This window comes from Artibeus jamaicensis, unplaced genomic scaffold (assembly GCF_021234435.1).
Source record: "Artibeus jamaicensis isolate MK-2021 breed Jamaican fruit bat unplaced genomic scaffold, CSHL_Jam_final scaffold_847, whole genome shotgun sequence".
Taxonomy (NCBI): Eukaryota; Metazoa; Chordata; class Mammalia; order Chiroptera; family Phyllostomidae; genus Artibeus; species Artibeus jamaicensis.
Window position 1 is genome coordinate 1,643,171 of NW_026522057.1, and position 16,524 is coordinate 1,659,694.

General features: G+C 45.7%; 2 protein-coding genes across 2 annotated transcripts in view; one reads left to right on the forward strand and one right to left on the reverse strand.

The window, feature by feature from the left end:
- Nucleotides 1-16,524, reverse strand: part of ARMH1 (armadillo like helical domain containing 1) — a 45,371-nt gene that overhangs the window by 22,299 nt on the left and 6,548 nt on the right. Inside the window, exons 2-6 of the mRNA XM_037149198.2 lie at nucleotides 12,377-12,500; nucleotides 11,088-11,315; nucleotides 6,358-6,426; nucleotides 5,310-5,476; nucleotides 4,142-4,338 (exon numbers count right to left, since the gene is read on the reverse strand). Of these exons, the coding sequence (XP_037005093.2) occupies nucleotides 4,142-4,338; nucleotides 5,310-5,476; nucleotides 6,358-6,426; nucleotides 11,088-11,293 (639 nt within the window). The 5' untranslated portion in view covers nucleotides 11,294-11,315; nucleotides 12,377-12,500. The remainder of the gene's footprint in view (nucleotides 1-4,141; nucleotides 4,339-5,309; nucleotides 5,477-6,357; nucleotides 6,427-11,087; nucleotides 11,316-12,376; nucleotides 12,501-16,524) is intronic.
- The window catches only part of TMEM53 (transmembrane protein 53), a 31,838-nt gene continuing 29,988 nt past the window's right edge, over nucleotides 14,675-16,524 (forward strand). The window contains exon 1 of the mRNA XM_037149261.2: nucleotides 14,675-14,838. The gene's annotated coding sequence lies outside the window, so the exon portion shown is untranslated. The remainder of the gene's footprint in view (nucleotides 14,839-16,524) is intronic.

Consider the following 16,524-nt stretch of genomic DNA (forward strand, 5'->3'; position numbering starts at 1 on the left):
AATCGCCCACTCCCTCACTAGTCTATCTGGGCACGAATGAGCGACCACAGTCAACCCGCAGCCCTGCTCCCTCGCTGTTTCCCCGCAGTTGCTCGCTGGGTCACTCACTAGGTCCAACCCTGCACCTGGGTTCCTCGTGCCTGAGTCCGTCTGACCGAGTTTTTCTGTGCAACCCTGCTCCGCCAGCTGCTGGTTTCGCCCCTCTTACCGGTCAGGCTGAAGAATTTGTTGTTATCAGACTTCCGAAAAGTTCAATTTTCTGTGTTCTGGCTGTGTTTTCTGTTGCTAACATTTAGTTGTCTCTAAACTTGGTTGTGTGAGAAAGCACGGTGTCTCCGCCTATGCCTCCATCTTGGCAGAAGTCTCCATCATCTTTAAAATGGGGATAGTAACACCTGCCTCCATCAGCTACTGCGAAGACAAAAAGAGGACTTCTGGCCAAGATGGAGGCATAGGAGACACACTATACCTCCTCGCACAACCAAAATAAGGACAACAACAATTTAGAAACAAATAACAACCAGTAATGACGGAAAACTGAACTGTATGGAAGTCCGACAACCAAGGAGTTAAAGCAGACACATTCACCCAGACCAGTAGGAAGGGCAGAGTCTGGTGGCTGGTTGGGGAGGGGTCGAGGCAAAAAAGAAAGTGGCAGCAGGCAGACCCAGCGAAGCAGCTGATGGTGGAGGGGTGGCACGCAAGGTGGCAGGCAGAACTGGGTGGTTCCACATTCATGCACAGATAAACCAGGTGAAACTGGGGAGGGAGACAGACTGCGCAACCCAGGGTCCCAGTGTGGGGAAATAAAGCCTGAAAACACCGATTGAAAACACCTGCGGGGGTTCAGCTGCCGGGAGAAATTTCCAGCTTCACAGAAGAGTTTGTTGGAGAGACCCACAGGGTCTTAGAATGTACACAAGCCCACCCTCTCAGGAATCGGCACCAGAAGGGCCCAGTTTACTTGGGAGAAGTGGCGGAAGGGACTGAAATCCAGCAAAGAGGGGAGCAAGTGTCGTTGTTCCCTCTGAGACCCCTCCCCCACATACAGTGTCACAACCCAGCCACTGGGATGCCCCGTCCTGGTGAACACCTACGGCTCTGCCACTCATACGTAACAGGTGTGTCAAGACAAAAAAAAAAAGTGGCCCAAACAAAAGAACAGATCAAAGCTCCAGAAAAAGTACAACTAAGTGATGAAGAAATAGCCAACCTATCAGATGCACAGTTCAAAGCACTGGTGATCAGGATGCTCACAGAATTAGTTGAATTTGGTCCCAAATTAGATGAAAAAAATGAAGGCTATGCTAAGTGAAATGAAGGAAAATGCACAGGGAACCAATAGTGATGGGAAGGCAATTGGGACTCAAATCAATGGAGTGGACCAGAAGAAAGCAAATAATGGCCAAACAGAAAAGAATGAAGAAACAAGAATTCAAAAAAATGAGGAGAGGCTTAGGAAACTCCAGGACATCTTTAAACATTCCAACATCCGATTATAGGGTTACCAGAAGGGGAAGAGGAAGAGCGACAAGTGGAAAAGTTATTTGAACAAACAATAAAGGAGAACTTCCCCAATCTGGCAAAGGCAATAGACTTCCAGGAAGTCCAAGCTCAGAGAATCCCAAAGAAGGTGGACCCAAGGAGGAACAAAACAAGGCACATCGTAATTATATTACCCAACATTAAAATGAAGGAGAGAATCCTAGAAGCAGCAAGAAATAAGGGGACAGTCACCTACAAAGGAGTTCCCATCAGACTGTCAGCTGATTTCTCAAAAGAGACCTTACAGGCAAGAAGGGGCTGGAAAGAGGTATTCCAAATCATGAAATCCAAAGACCTACATCCAAGATTACTCTATCCAGCAAAGCTTTCATTTAGAATGGAAGGGCAGATAAAGTGCTTCTCAGATAAGGTCAAGTTCAAAAAGTTCATTATCACCAAGCCCTTATTATATAAAATGCTAAAGGGACTTATTTAAGAAAAAGAAGATTAAAAAACATGTACAGTAAAATGCCAGCAAACTCACAATTATTAACAACCACACCTAAAACAAAAACAAAAGCAAAGTAAGCAAACAAGTAGAACAGGAACAGAACCACAGAAATGGAGATCACATAGAGGGTTAGCAACAGGAAAGTGGGGGGAGGAGAGAGGGGGGAAGGGTACAGAGAATAAGTAGCATAGACGGTGGGTAGAAAATAGACAGGGGAAGGCAAGAGCAGTGTGGGAAATGTAGAAGCTAAAGAACTTATGACACATGGACATGAAGTAAAGTAGGGGAATGTGGATGGGAGGGGTGTACAAGGTGGAGGGGAGTGAAGGGGGGAAATGGGACAACTGTAATAGCATAATCAATAAAATATATTTAAAAAAAGACAAAAAGAGAGAGTGTAGACCTAGCTGGTGTGGCTCAGTGGATTGAGTGCTGGCCTGCGAACCAAAAGGTCACCAGTTGGATTCCCAGTCAGGGCACATGCCTGAGTTGTGGGCCAGGTGGCCAGTAGGGGGCCTGTGAGAGGCAACCACACATTGATGTTTTTCTCCTTCCCTTCTCCTCTGTCTAAAAATAAATAAATAAAATCTTTAAAAGAGAGACAGAGAGTAATAAGTAAGCCCCTAACGTAGTGCCTAGCATGTAGGAAGCTCTTAATAATGGAAACTGGAAATAATAATGATAATCAGATCTGTCTGCTGGACTTTTTTCCTCAGCTCATCTTTTAAATGTGGTAGTGTTCCTTCTTTTTTTACTTTGTATATTTTACATGGGGATCTTATTTACTCTCATGGTTTCAGCTGTCGCTTCTCTGCTCATGAAAATTCAAACAGCCATCCTCACCTTGGGCCTCTCTCTGGAACCGCAGTCTTTTATTTCCTACTGTCCGACAGGCATCTCTACTAGACGTCCTGAGTAGTGATTCCTCACTGAGCTAGGAACCGGAATGACTTGGGGAGCTTAAAAAGAAAACTCATAACTAAAGGTGCCTGAGAGCTGTCAGATCCTATGGGAGGGAGGCTCAGGGTTCAGTATCTTTTATCTATCTACCTACCTGTTAATTTATTTTTAGAGAGAAGAAAGGGATGGAGCGAGGGAGGGAAACATCATTTGGTTGCCTCTCGCATGTGACTCAACTGGGCTGAACCTGCAACACAGGCATGTGCTCTGACTGGGAATCGAACCTGTGGCAACCTTTCGCATTGTGGGACAACATCCGACCAACTGAGCCACATCGGTCAGGGCAGAATTAAGTATCTTTTAAACAAGTGACCTACCTGTATCTCCTGTAACCAGCTTGATCTGCTCCTCAGATGGGCACCTGGGAGCCACCGAACCTCATTAAGTTGATCGAATCAAAACCTAACTCTCCAAATCAAATAGCTTTTTCCTACTCTTACCGTGGCATGCAGCTGCCCTTAGCTCACAGCTAAGTTCAAAGCTGGCTGTCCTCTTTGCCTCCTTTGCTTTCACTGCCTCAAGTCCCACGCATTCCGTTTCCAAAATGTCTGTCCAGCCTGACCACCTGTATTCCCGTCGCCACAGTTCAGGCCTTGTCATCTCCTGGATCTCTTAATTACCCGCCTGCCTCCAGCCCATCCCATAGCTGTTTTGAGAGCTTTTGATGGTTCATCTCAAAGCCATTCTTTGAGTCTCTAACTCCCTCCTTACTATAGGCATGGTGCCTTCATGTGGTCACCATGCCCAAAATCTGACTTTGTGCACATTCCAGGGCACCGTCTGAGAGAAAGACAGAAGCCAAGGAAAAAAGGAAGTTTTCCCCATCACTGGAGACCTGGTCTTCACTTACACGCTGTCTACAAGTGCACCAGGATTCTTCCCCTATCAAATTGACTTTTTAAATCTTTTCTACAGCACTTTCATCATCTGTGATGCCTGTCTCAAGTACTTTTAAGTCTGTCAACATCTTTCTGATCCTTAAGTAAACAGGACAAATCACTCTGATGGGAGACATGAACTCTCTGCCCTGCCTTGGCCTTCTGGAGGTAACACTGATTGGACAGCACACAGGCAGTGAGAGGCTGCGCTCTGTTTCTCATGCCCGTGTGGAGTGCAGCTGTGGAAGGTAATTGTAAGATTACTGTGTGTGAATCGGGACCACGGGAGCGTGCAGCCCGGGCTCACCTGGGCAGTCCTGAGAGCCTGCAAGGACAGCTGCTGAGCTTTCGGGGACGTGGAGGGCAGCAAAGCTATTAGACCTTTGTACACTTGGTTCTGGTACTTGGGGTTGCCATGGAGCAAAGAATCCAACAGAACCTGCACTTCCTCCTGGGTCTCTTCTGATTTAGACGTTGCCAAAAATTCTGCTATGGACCGTACACCTGAACAAAGAAGAGAGGAAATGCTAAACTGGAAGGGATTTAGGATAACAATCCCCATTCAAGATTACATAACATGAGGTAATAGGATTAAGATGCATTAACCAAGCCCGTTCAACCAAAGCAAAACTGAGGCTTAGTCTCGTGTTGCGTGTTGTGTCCCTGTCTTGTTCACCATGGGCTCTGTGGCTGAAGGATTTTGTTTCTGCATAGGCATCTCAGCTTATCAAACATTTGAAATTTAAAATGGCTCTGCAAAATGCACAAATAAAAACATGCCTTTTTATTGTCATGTGATAACTAACACATGCACAGTGCTCAGCTGTTTACAAAATGTCTTGACAAATACTACATCATTTAACCCCAGAAACCATACGGGGAGGGAGGTATTTGTCCCATTTTACACACAGATACACTAAGGCTCACAGAGGTCACTGGGGACACACAGAGAGCCATGAGTAAAGTGCAACAAGGGAAGCGGTGCAGAGGGGATGGTGTCTCCTTTCATGCCTTAACCAGAGCCCTTGATAGATCACACTGGAAATCCTGGGCTATTTACCTTTCTCACCACACTGTAAGCACTTTGAGGGCACGGACTGTATTTTCTCCATCTTTGTATTCCTAGCACCTTAGCACATACCTAACACTCATATGCAATGATTTTATTTCAGTTTTATTTCTAAAGTTAGTCATAATTCAATTTCACAAAGGATTTTAGGCAATGACTCCATAAATCCTTGTTGAATGGATGCATGAAAAGGGATATATTTAAAATGGAAAAAGTATTTCTGAAACCACAATGGGAAGATATCAGCAAATGATGAATCAGAAAAACCATAAATGTGCGCGGGAGCTCATTGAGTCCACTGGACGAAGTTCTTCCTGTGCAACCAGTTCCATGACACGTTTCCGGTAGCAGTGCTGGGCGCTGCCACCCTTCGCCAGGCCCCGAGGGAGACGCACATGGTACCCACCATAGCTTTCACAAATGAGCTCCTTGTACTTCCTGCCAGAGTTTGCAATGACCTGAAGTAGCTTGATGGATTCCTTCTTGTCTCCCTCACTGATCTTCTCCAGTGCGAGTATTTCTAAGAGTGTTAGGACGCCTCCAACCTCAAGGAACTCTATAAGGTACCGATTACTGTCCAGAGGGATAGAGGAGTAGAAGAAAGACACTTGTCAAGTTCCTTGGCACAACCTTTGTAAGGGATCTCAGGGTCCTTTCTTCACATACTTTGCCCTCCCATCCAGGACATGCTCACAGGTAAAGTGACACAATAGTTGGGAAAGTCTTCCTTCTGCATTCAGCAGAAAATGCGAAAATTCAATACAGTGAACATTTCTTGTGTTCGGTTTTCTAGTATCTGTTCTTCTTCTTGTAACAGCACCTCACCTGTCCCTTGGGGAATCATCCTCCACCCACGAGCCCTGTGGTTTTGGTAAGATGAGCAGGTGACAGGGTATGCCATCCTGACTGCAGTCTCTGGTTTGGGACCAGGCGTGTGACCCAATTTGGTCCACTGAGGCTCTAACCCGAGACTTTCCTGGAAACCGCTGGGAAAGACATGCTCTCTTTCTGGTGTGGATGAGCTACGAGGATGCATATCTGGAGCTTCTGGGGGTCACAGCACAGTGAGGCCTATCAGTGCAGAGGAGAACGGGGCTGAGAATGGAGATAAAGGGGGAGAGAGAACCAGCGACATGTTTTGAACCCCTTGTAGTCAAGCCTGAAAAATGGATTTCTATGCTCTGGGCTTTTCAGTTAAGTGAACTAATAAATTCCCCCTTTCCTGTCCAATATGAGTTCACTTTCTGTATTTCAAAACCAAGAGGATGCTGACTGGTAAAGGGCTGATGGAGGACATGGGATTTTAGGACGGAACCACGGCTGACACCACCTCAGAACCCATCCTGGGGGCTACCGGGTACCCACGGATAACTAGAAGGCCTGGTTCCGTGTGGTGTGAATGCCAAGGACACCATGAGCCGGATATGCAACTGAGAACCTGGAATAGAACTCACCTGCTCACAGCTGATAAGAAGATGCCAATGGACCTTAAAAGCTTCTCTAGGCATGAGCCAGTCATATAGCTGTACGAGAAGTTAAGGAGGGAATTTCGGGGTGGTTTCCGCACAGAAACCAGACCAATGTGTCTGATCCCTGGCACCGCCAATGGCCTAGGATGCCCAGCAACTGAAGTGAGCCCTTCATCTGAGAAGGGCCTCTAGGTCGCAGGAGAAGGGGTCACACACATGAGGAAAGGGTGTGTGGGCGGCAGGCATGTTCGTGGTTCTCCAGGAAGCTCTTCTGGGGTAGTTCTGCCACCTTGGCTCTGACAGGCTCTCTAGGGAGCAAGGCGGCTCTCATGAATAAAGGGCGTGTGGAGAAAGTGGGTGGTCAATTCTCCAAACCTTTCTGTGTCCTGACCGTGGTACCCTTGGGTCTCAGTATAGTTCATTACTTTGTGCCTCATTCTTAGTCTTCTCTAAACATAATCAGCTTCATCATTAATACTCAATTTTGTACTTGCTCAAAGCTTTACACTGGAGGTCACTTTTTTTTATGAAGAATTGCATGTCTTCCTAATAAGAATAAGAGGAGAGAGAGGAAAAATTAAACTCTGATTTAAAACAACCTCAGTCTTTAATGTTGTTTTTAATGTGAGCCTTTGCAAAAAGCTTCATTGTAATAAAGCACCCAGAGCGCGCATCAACTCGGGTATAAGGTATGAAATCAAGCCACAACAGAAAAGGAACCAGTCAACAATTACTAGGCTCATAACACATCACAGGCTCTTAGAACACTTAAGAAATTAGCTGAAATTATTGCAGCTCATGGAGGATGACTGAGAGCTTCCAAGACTGATAAAGGCTAATGTAATGGGTTGGAGGTAATGGTGCTTTGTTGGGGGGGCGTGCGTGAGGCAAATTATCTCCGCTGCACCCTGGTTCCCAGGATGCCAATAGAAGTAGAGACAGATTGGCTCATTAGGAAAGGCTCTTCCCTGCAAAAACAGCGTTTGCTCTGAAGCCAGGCTCTTCTGCCTGTTGCTGCTACAGCTGGAAGCCTGGCCATCAGCCCACATGGTAGTCTCCCTCTTCCCACCGAGTCTTCCACCCTGCCTCCCCAAACCCAGCCCCATTCCTGCCCCAGTGCATTTCCCCTCTTTTCTTCAGTTACCAGCTAGGCTGAGCAATTTTCATCATATTCTTCTTCCTGTCCCAGGCTAGTCCTATTTTCATAGCTACTCACTCATCGGGAATTTTGGTCCAGAAGTCTCCCATAATATCAGTAGTAGCTAACAAGCTCAAAGCATTCATTGTGTGCCAGGCACTGTGCTAATGACGGTGCTTGCCTTGTCTCAGTGCATGCTCGCCACACCCTGCAGTGGGTGCTATTAGGGTGTCATTCACTTCATGAGAAACAATCTCAGACAGGTTACTGACCTAACCCAGAGTCTGAGTTCTTACAGTCGGGTCTTCCTGCCTGTAGACAGGTGGAGGGTGTGTGGCTACTCCTGCAGCTTAGCTCCACGGTGTTGGTGGTGGAACTGAGGCTCCCCTGGGTGGGAGACAGTGAAGGAGGGCAGATGGCATGTGGGCGTTGGGCCAGAGAGACCCATCAACCTCATCTCTGCCTTTTACTAGTAAATTTACTCAACTTTTAAAAGGCTCATCTTTCCTGTCTGTAATACCATTCAGTACCAGTCATTTACTGGGCTTGCTGTTAGGCTCATATAAGATAATATTTGTATAGTACATAACTCAGTGACTAGAGTAAGACTCAATAAATAACTAATAATTTTGTCATCATAATACACAATCCTTAGTCTCACTCATATATTCTGGAAATTCAAAGTTAAAAAAGGGGTTTGGGCTTATGTGACAGTTAATTGTGGCAAAACATGAGGAGGCCAAATGGACTTGTTTTCCTTCAAAAGCCACTGTGACCAGAGGGCTGGGGAGAAGAAGTGGGGCTACTGACTCAAAACACTACGTCACTCAGCTGGTCTGTTTTCTCGGTGGTACGACAAGGTCACAAAGAGTTAGAAAGTTATGGATAATTGCAGGTGTAGAAACCAAATATGCATCCGTGTATTAAAATGTGGTTCATTTAGTCGCTCGATAAGCCCTCTGATGGGCACTTAGAATACGAAGAAGAATACGGGTAGTGACAGCGATGGTTGAGTAAGGAAAGCGATGGGCGGAAAGCAGAGCTCTCGGAAACACTCACGCTGAGGGCGGCAGGAAGGATCCTGCGACGCTGACTGAGGCACAGAGATGGAAGGAAGCAGAGGCGAGAGAGGAGCTTGGGGAGGGGCAGTGGTCGGCGCCCTGGTGGGGCGGCCCACTTGGTCGGAGTGTCACCCCGATACACAAAAATAAACATAAATAAATAAAATAAATTAAATTAAAAAAAAAGAATCAGTGATGCTTTGAGGAGAAAGAGGGTCAAACTGTCCGGATTCTTCTTTTGTACCTCCCTTCACTCCTGGATCCAGGACATACAAGCTCGGATTCACTGGCCCCCCTGAACTTAAAAAAAAAAAAGAAGAAGAAGAAGGGACAGTGGTCAGGCAGGGCCAGGGCAGGGTGACTGAAGCACTTAATTCAGTATACAATTTAAGGGGACACCAGAAAAACTCACTAATCAAATAATATCCCAATGTACTGTTTAAAAATACACATTAATATAAAAATCCATGATAAATACAGTATCGAAGTTATAAATAAAGGTAGGATGTGGGTCTGCACCTGTGTGATTCTGCCCCGCACACTCCCTGCCGTGGTCAAATGGAAAACGTTGTCAGGTAAGGTAAGGAGGGAAAAGGGTGCTCTAGATTCGGTGTCAGGGAGGTTGCTCATAAGCTTGGGGAGGGTCGTGTCGTGAGTTATGGGGACAAAGCCAGATTACAGGTGCTGATGTTTCTCAAAGCATCGTCTGTGAACCACCAGCATCAGAGTTACCCAGAATGCTTGTGAGAAATAAAGAGCCGAGGGACCCTCCCTCATTCTACTAAATCAGGACCTTAGGGTAGGGGTCGGGAGGCCAACTGGCAATCTGCATTTTAAAGCTCTTTCATTGCATACTAGCATCTGAGAACACTGGGGCCCACCTAGCAGTGTATTAAGTGGTATTCCCTGTGACCTGTGATCTAGGCCTGAGTCTGACTGATAATTTCACGTGACTTAACTAAGAAAAAGAGAGCTGTGTGGACTTAGCTCTGTGTAGCTGTGGACTCTCCAGGCTTATTCTTTCCTTTATTCAGCAAACGCGTGTTAAGCACCCACATTGTGCTAGGTGGTAGAAATACAGAGACGAGTAGAGCAGATGCAATTCCTGCCCTTGGAGTGTTTACAGTCCAGTGGGGAACAGATTTTAAGCATGACTGAAAATAAAATGCTATGACCATTAGGACAGAAGAAGTGCTGTGAGGATATATAATGGGGAGCCTAAGTTAGTCTGGGGCTCAGAAAAGGACTTCATGGACAGAGTGATGGTTAAATTGAGATCTGAATAATGGAGTAGGAATTAGTCAACTGAAGAGGGAGTTTAGAGGAGTGGGAGGGTTCAGGGAAGGAGAAAGTGTTTAATGAAATGGGCTGAGAGGGATCCAGGGTGTTATGGGCGCACAGCAGGAATACACTCAAATCCACCCAGATCTCACATCACTGTCTGGATGGTGACACATCTGTCTTCAGCCCCAATCTGCCTCTAGGGCTGCTGAGCACAGGTGTCTAAACTCAGCATGTCCCAAACCAAACTCACTCCCCTTCTTGCTTTCTCTCCTCACAGAACAGCACCCCATTCACTTAATTTCCCCAAGCCAGAAACATGAGTCGTCCTGGCAGATGGAGGTGGAGATGGGAGTTGAGTAAATGGATATGGAGTTCAATTCCAGAGATAAAAGTGCGCAGGGTACACATCTGAGGGTCTTTAAACTGGAATGGTGTAGAGAGTGGATGAGATCACTCAGGGAGAAGCTGAGAGTGAGCAGAGAAGAGGGAGGTGGATGGAGTCCCAAGAAATGGCGACATTTAAGGGATGGCTGAAGAAGAAACGGAATGAACAGGAAGGAGAAAAAAGCAAAAGAAACCAAGGGAGGAGCGTTTTAAGAAGTGGGAATGGCTGACTGACAAATGCACCTGAGAGGTCACGCATAAAGACAATGAAAAAGCCACCAGTAGCCTTGGCAAGTCCTGCAGAGTGGAGAGGAGGGGACAGCAGTCAAACCGCATTGGGTGGCAGAGAAAAGAGAGGTAAGGAAATGGAGACAGAGACCAACAACCTTTTCTAGAAAGAAGCTTCCCCACAGAGTGAAAGAACTGGGAGGAACAGAGGTTTGAGACAGGGATTTAATTAAGGTAGAAGAGACCTGAGCAGACATGCACGCTGATGAAAAAAGGTGGTAATGAGGAAAAGGTAGAAACTATAGGAGAGAAAGAATGAAGTCCTGGAGAAGGTGGAAGGGGACCCAAGTGCAGTCCCAGCAGCGGGCAGAAGGAATAGAGACAGAAGGAATCCCACCTTCGATCCTGATGGGCACCAAAGAGGTCAGGAGTAAGAATAAGGGTACATTTGCAGGTTGGAAAGACAGGAAGTTGAGGGAATTCTTGACTTTTGGGATGATATTTTGATCACCAGGTATCCTGTTCTAAAATCTTAGAATAGAGAGAAGAGTTCCCTCAGTAATCTCCCCTTTTTTCCTATTGAATATGGCCTTTTTTTTTCCCTGTTCAGCAAAGGATACGTGAGTCTGAGCCAGGTGGTCAAGCGCACCAGGAACAAGCTGGCTCCCTGGGAAAACTCCTGCTCCAGTTCAGGCCCAGTCTTGCCTTGGTTGGTTTCGATGAAATTGTTAAGGATATGAGTCCTTGCGACTTTTCCAGCATTGTCCCAATTCTGTAAAAAACTCAAGAGCCGGCTAATTGCTGCCTGCTCCTTTATGGAAGTCATGATCGACCAGTCCTGAAGGTGGCTACGGAGGGCAGGAAAACAGATGGGTTACCAAAATGTTTAGAAACATACAAGTCCTGTAGGTTATGCTAGGGCTTTTGCTTTTCTGGCAATCCACTGGAAGCTGGTGAGCCTCCGACACCCACATGGCTATAGTGACATGTGAAATACATCTCTACGACTGGTCACCTGCTACTCAAACAGGGACGATCTAGCTATATTGTCATGGAATTAAGAATGTCAGGGTAGTAAACAACTGACTCAAGTTTAAGGGCTAAAATTTTAGCTCTTTGGCTTCTCTGCTGATGCCAGCAACTAAAAGAACCACAGGCTCTAGTTGGGATGAAGGCACCTGCTAAAGACCTGGGGCTCTCTTACCCCCTCATTTTACAGGGGGTCAGAGATTTGGGGTCTTTGAGGATCTGGCCCCCCCTTATGCCAATCAGCCAAGGTAAAGCACCGCTTAACCTAGCTCCTTGGACTTTTGTTCTAACTCTCTTAAAAACGACTTTTTGAAAAAGTGAGCGGGAACAAAAAGTTCCCATTCCATAGTTGGATTAATGGGCTGTGGTTTGTAGGAGGCTGTGTCCTTGGGAGAATGTTTTCAGTGGGGGGAGGGAAGGTTTAAAATAAACCCGTTTTCCAAAAATAGTTGTGATTGAAAGTGTTATTATCCATAACAAATGTTAGTGCTGATGGGAGAGAGGCATGTGTGATTCTTTTGTCTAACAGACAAGTGAAAGTCATATTTCACATTATCATGGGGTTTTCTGTGATTTACAGAATATTTGTGAAACATTACTTGCAGTGGCCATGATTGATATGGAGAGAACAGCTTGTGTGTAGGGGAGATGTGTATTTCACGACGACGGTTCAACATGAAATTTACAGTCCCATAAAGTGCTTCTACATCTTTGCCAGAGATCTAGTTAAAAGGACTTTACAGTCTGAAACATCCTAAAATTGATTCTAAATTAACGTTTCCTCACATGTATTTGAGATATTGATGGGGCCCGGCTATCAGAATTTTATTAGGAAGCAATAATCTGAAGCATGCTGAGACAGACTTACATACACACAGACCTCCACTACTCCCCAGAGGACGCCAGACATGTGCTCCCAGGAAGGGCGTCACGTAGCCTCTGGGACAGAGACGGCCACGAAATCCCGTCAGCCTGAGCAGCCAGATGAATAACTGCAGGTCAACCTAAACACAAAAATGACCAAAAGCTTTCATGGGATCATGCATCAATCACCGTGAATAACATTACAGCCCTAACATTTTAGCTCTTTGGCTTCTCTGCTGATGCCAGCAACTAAAAGAACCACAGGCTCTAGTTGGGATGAAGCCACCTGCTAAAGACCTGGGGCTCTCTTACCCCCTCATTTTATAGGGGGTCAGAGATTTGGGGTCTTTGGGGATCTGGCCCCCTCTTATGCCAATCAGCCAAGGTAAAGCACCGCTTAACCTAGTTCCTTGAACTTTTGTACTAACTCTCTTAAAAACGACTTTTTGAAAAAGTGAGCGGGAACAAAAAGTTCCCATTCCATAGTTGGATTAATGGGCTGTGGTTTGAGAATAAACCATGGAGTCTGAGAATAACTCTCAGAGTCTATGGTCATCTTCAACAGCCAAACTGGCCTCAAGAAAAGGGGAATGAGTGGCTGTTCTGGACTCAGGGAGGAAGGGCTGAAGCCCCCCCATTAGCTGTATGTGGCAGGAGAGCACCCTGTGCCCCAGCCCTGCTGCAGATGGACCCATTCTAGGATGGAAAGTCAGAGTGCTACTGGAGATGCGCCCAGCAATTCTAGGACACGAAGTGGGGGAAACTTTCAGCGGGATATTCCATATTATGTCTGCTCGTGGATCTCAGTCTTCCCCATCTTCTTTTTAGATTTTATTTATTTACTTATTTTTAGAGAAAGGGGGAGGGAGGAAAAGAGGGAGAAAAACATCAATGTGTGGTTGCCTCTCACGTGCCCCCTATGGAGGACCTGACCTGCAACCCAGGCATGTGCCCTGACTGGGAATTGAACCAGCAACCCTTTGGTTTGCTGGCCGGCACTCAATCCACTGAGCTATACCAGCCAGGGCCCTTTTTTTTTTTTTTTTAAACAGACCTTCCCCCCCAAACAAATGGCAGCATTGAAGGGCCCAGTGATACAGCTCTAAGTCAGTGAGTGTGGGGCGAGGTGCGGTGGGAGATGTGATGAATGTGGTGCTCCCAGGGCCCTGGAGGAACTCCAGTGCTTGTGGGAGAGTGGAGGAACCTGAGATGCAACATGAGACCGGGTTCAAGGTCCAGCTCCACACTTGCTATTCAGTAAAGCATCAACAGCACCTGCCTTATGCCTTGCCATCCTCCAGTCTCACTCCAGAGGCGGCCCCTTTCAATTGTTTTGGCTATTTCTTCCGGTGTTTACCTCTACATTTCCAAATAATGAGTTTATGCTACTTGATATGAGTGGAACTGTGTCCCCCCTCGTCCCCTAACCCCCAGTACCTCAGAATATGACCATATTTAGAGAGAGGGTCTTTAAAGAGGTAATTAAGTTAAACTGAGGTCATTAGGGTGGATCCTAGCCCAATCTAAGATTAGCGCACCAACACACACAGAGGGAAGACCACATGAAAACAACAGGAGGCAGCCATTTACAAGTCAGAGAGGCAGCCAACCCTTAACGCCTTGTATGGAGCACCTGGATCAGAGCCTCCAAGTCTGGAGGCAGTAAGTTTCTGTTGTTCCAGCCACTCAGTCTGTGGCACTTTGTTTTGGGAGCCCTAGCAAACCAGCACTTTACTATTATTCATCGATTTTAGGCAATAAGTACATTCTGGCAGTTGAGGACTTAGCTTTCTTACACCATTCTAACCTCTATTTTTACCTTCTTATCCTCATGATACTGTAGTTTTCCACAATTTACAGTTAAATCAAGTGTTTACATTATTGGCCCAGTAAACAAACATCCTGTACTCAAGCTGTAACCTATTACGTTTTCTTTCTCAAATTAATTGGTTTTACCTGGAGTTAATTTCTTTTTCCAATTGTTTAGTTTTCTGTGTACTGTATTTTGCTGTGAATAACGCGCACCCATGTTCCAGTGCTAATACCCATGTATAATGCGCAGCCTTCTTTTCCCCCCAAAATTTGAGCAAAAAAGTGCACATTATACACGGCAAAATATGAGGTATCTACAGCTATTTTCTTTCAAACATGTAGCAGTAATTTTTGCAAATGTTCAACTGTAATCTATCTGTTCCACCTTTTCCCTGGAGACCTTTGCCCACTGTCTTTTGTTCTTGGACTGGTTGCTGGTTCCCTGGTGCACAAACATTGTCCAGGGATTTCTTTCTGTCCTCTTCTCTGGTGATCGCCCTGTTGCCTGGATTCACCTCATCTTCCTTCCTAGTTTTCACTCTATTTTTGCTGAAGCACATTCTCCAGTAGCTTCCTAAGAAATGAAAATTACCCCTGGCGGGTGTGGCTCAGCGGTTGAGTGCTGCCTGCAAATTAAAGGGTTGCCGGATCCATTCCCAGTCTAGGGTGAGTGCTTGGGCCTGGGGTCACGTCCCCAGTAGGGGGCGTGCCAGAGGTAACCACACAGTGATATTTTTCTTTCTCCCTTCCCCTCTCTACAAAAATCTTTTAAAAAAAATTTTTTAAAAAATATTTTATTTATTTATCTTTAGAGGGGAAGGGAAGGAGAGAGGGAGAGAAACATCAATGTATGGTTGCCTTTTGTGCGTCCCCTGCTGGGAACTGGCCTGCAGGGAACCAGTCTGCAACCCAGGCATGTGCCCTGACTGGGAATCGAACCGTGATTGTCTGGTTCGCAGGCCTATGATCAATCCACTGAGCTACACCAGCCAGGGCTCTACAAAAATCTTTTAAAAAAAGAAATGCAAACTACTTTTTGTGTGCGTTCTTGGAAGTCTGAAAATATTTCTGACCTTGTGTTAGCTTGTTTGGGTGTGTAATTCCATGTTAGAATAACCTTCCCTGGGATTGAGCCTGGCCAGTACTGCTGTTGATGAGTCTTGACTTCGTTCTCATTCCTGTGCCTTTGTCTGGCTTGTTTTTTCACTCCTGATGCTTTTAGAACCTCTTCTGAAATTGTATAACTTGGCACAGGGCTTTTCATTTATTATACTAGGCTCTAAAAATCGTGACCTTCAGTTTTTAGACTTTTAGTTATCAGGCAACAACCAGTCTTTCATTAAGGACCTCATCGATGTCAGTCCGTGGAGGTTTTTTTTCTTCGGGGGCCCTCAGGGCCTCTGGAGAAGACTTTTCGATTTTCCCAGGGAGGAGGAGGTGGTGGGTTGACCAATAACTGGCTGCTGGCATCTGGGGTGGGTGGGGGAGGGCCCGGGGCTGTCACCTTGCAGTATGTAGACTTCTGTCCATCACTCAGTTTTCCACCCTGTATCTCACCCCTGCCCTTAAAACTATGCCCGCGTCCCCAGAGTTCATTTTCCTTTCTCTTTATGCAACGAGAGAGTTTAGAGTAGTTGTTTGGCTGCTGGGAGAGGAGCTCTGGGGTGGGGACAAGGTGCTGTCCATATAGTCTTCAGCCGACCCCCATGTTTCGCTCCATACCTCATTTCTGACCTTCTACAGTAACTTGTGCTTCAAACACGAATCCTCTTGGAGGTTAAACTGGGTGAACTGACTTGCTTCTTGTTGGTAATCTCGCCTTGTTGGCACTTAGTTTATTTTTTCTTAGGGTGCTCCAAGCCAGATAGCATTCCCCTGCCTGCCTTCTAGCTTCTAAATGTTTGTCTAACTTTCATCGGCTATTGCCTTGCTGCCTTATCTGAACTTTTGAAACTTAGTATGTTTTTACATTTCTTTAGTGTTAGGTCAGCGAGGTTTTGAGAGGTAGGGAGAGGTAAAATGTGGCAGCCACGTTCAATCAGAGTGTCCAGCCCCTTATTATTTATTTTTGTCTCAATTATTCTCCAAAGTAAGATATGATGAAAATTGGAAAAACAAAACATTAAATACAAATTTTAAAAGAATTAAGCCCTGGCTGGGTAATTCAGTTGCATCATCCCAATATGGCAAGGCTATGGGTTCAAATCCCAGTCAGGGCATATACAAGAATCAACTGATGAATGCATAAGTAAGTGGAACAAAAAATTGATATTTCTCTCTTTGTAAAGTCAATAAATTGGGACAAAAATGAAAAGGTTTACTTGTTTATTGAAGGTCTCACAGCTAAAAAAG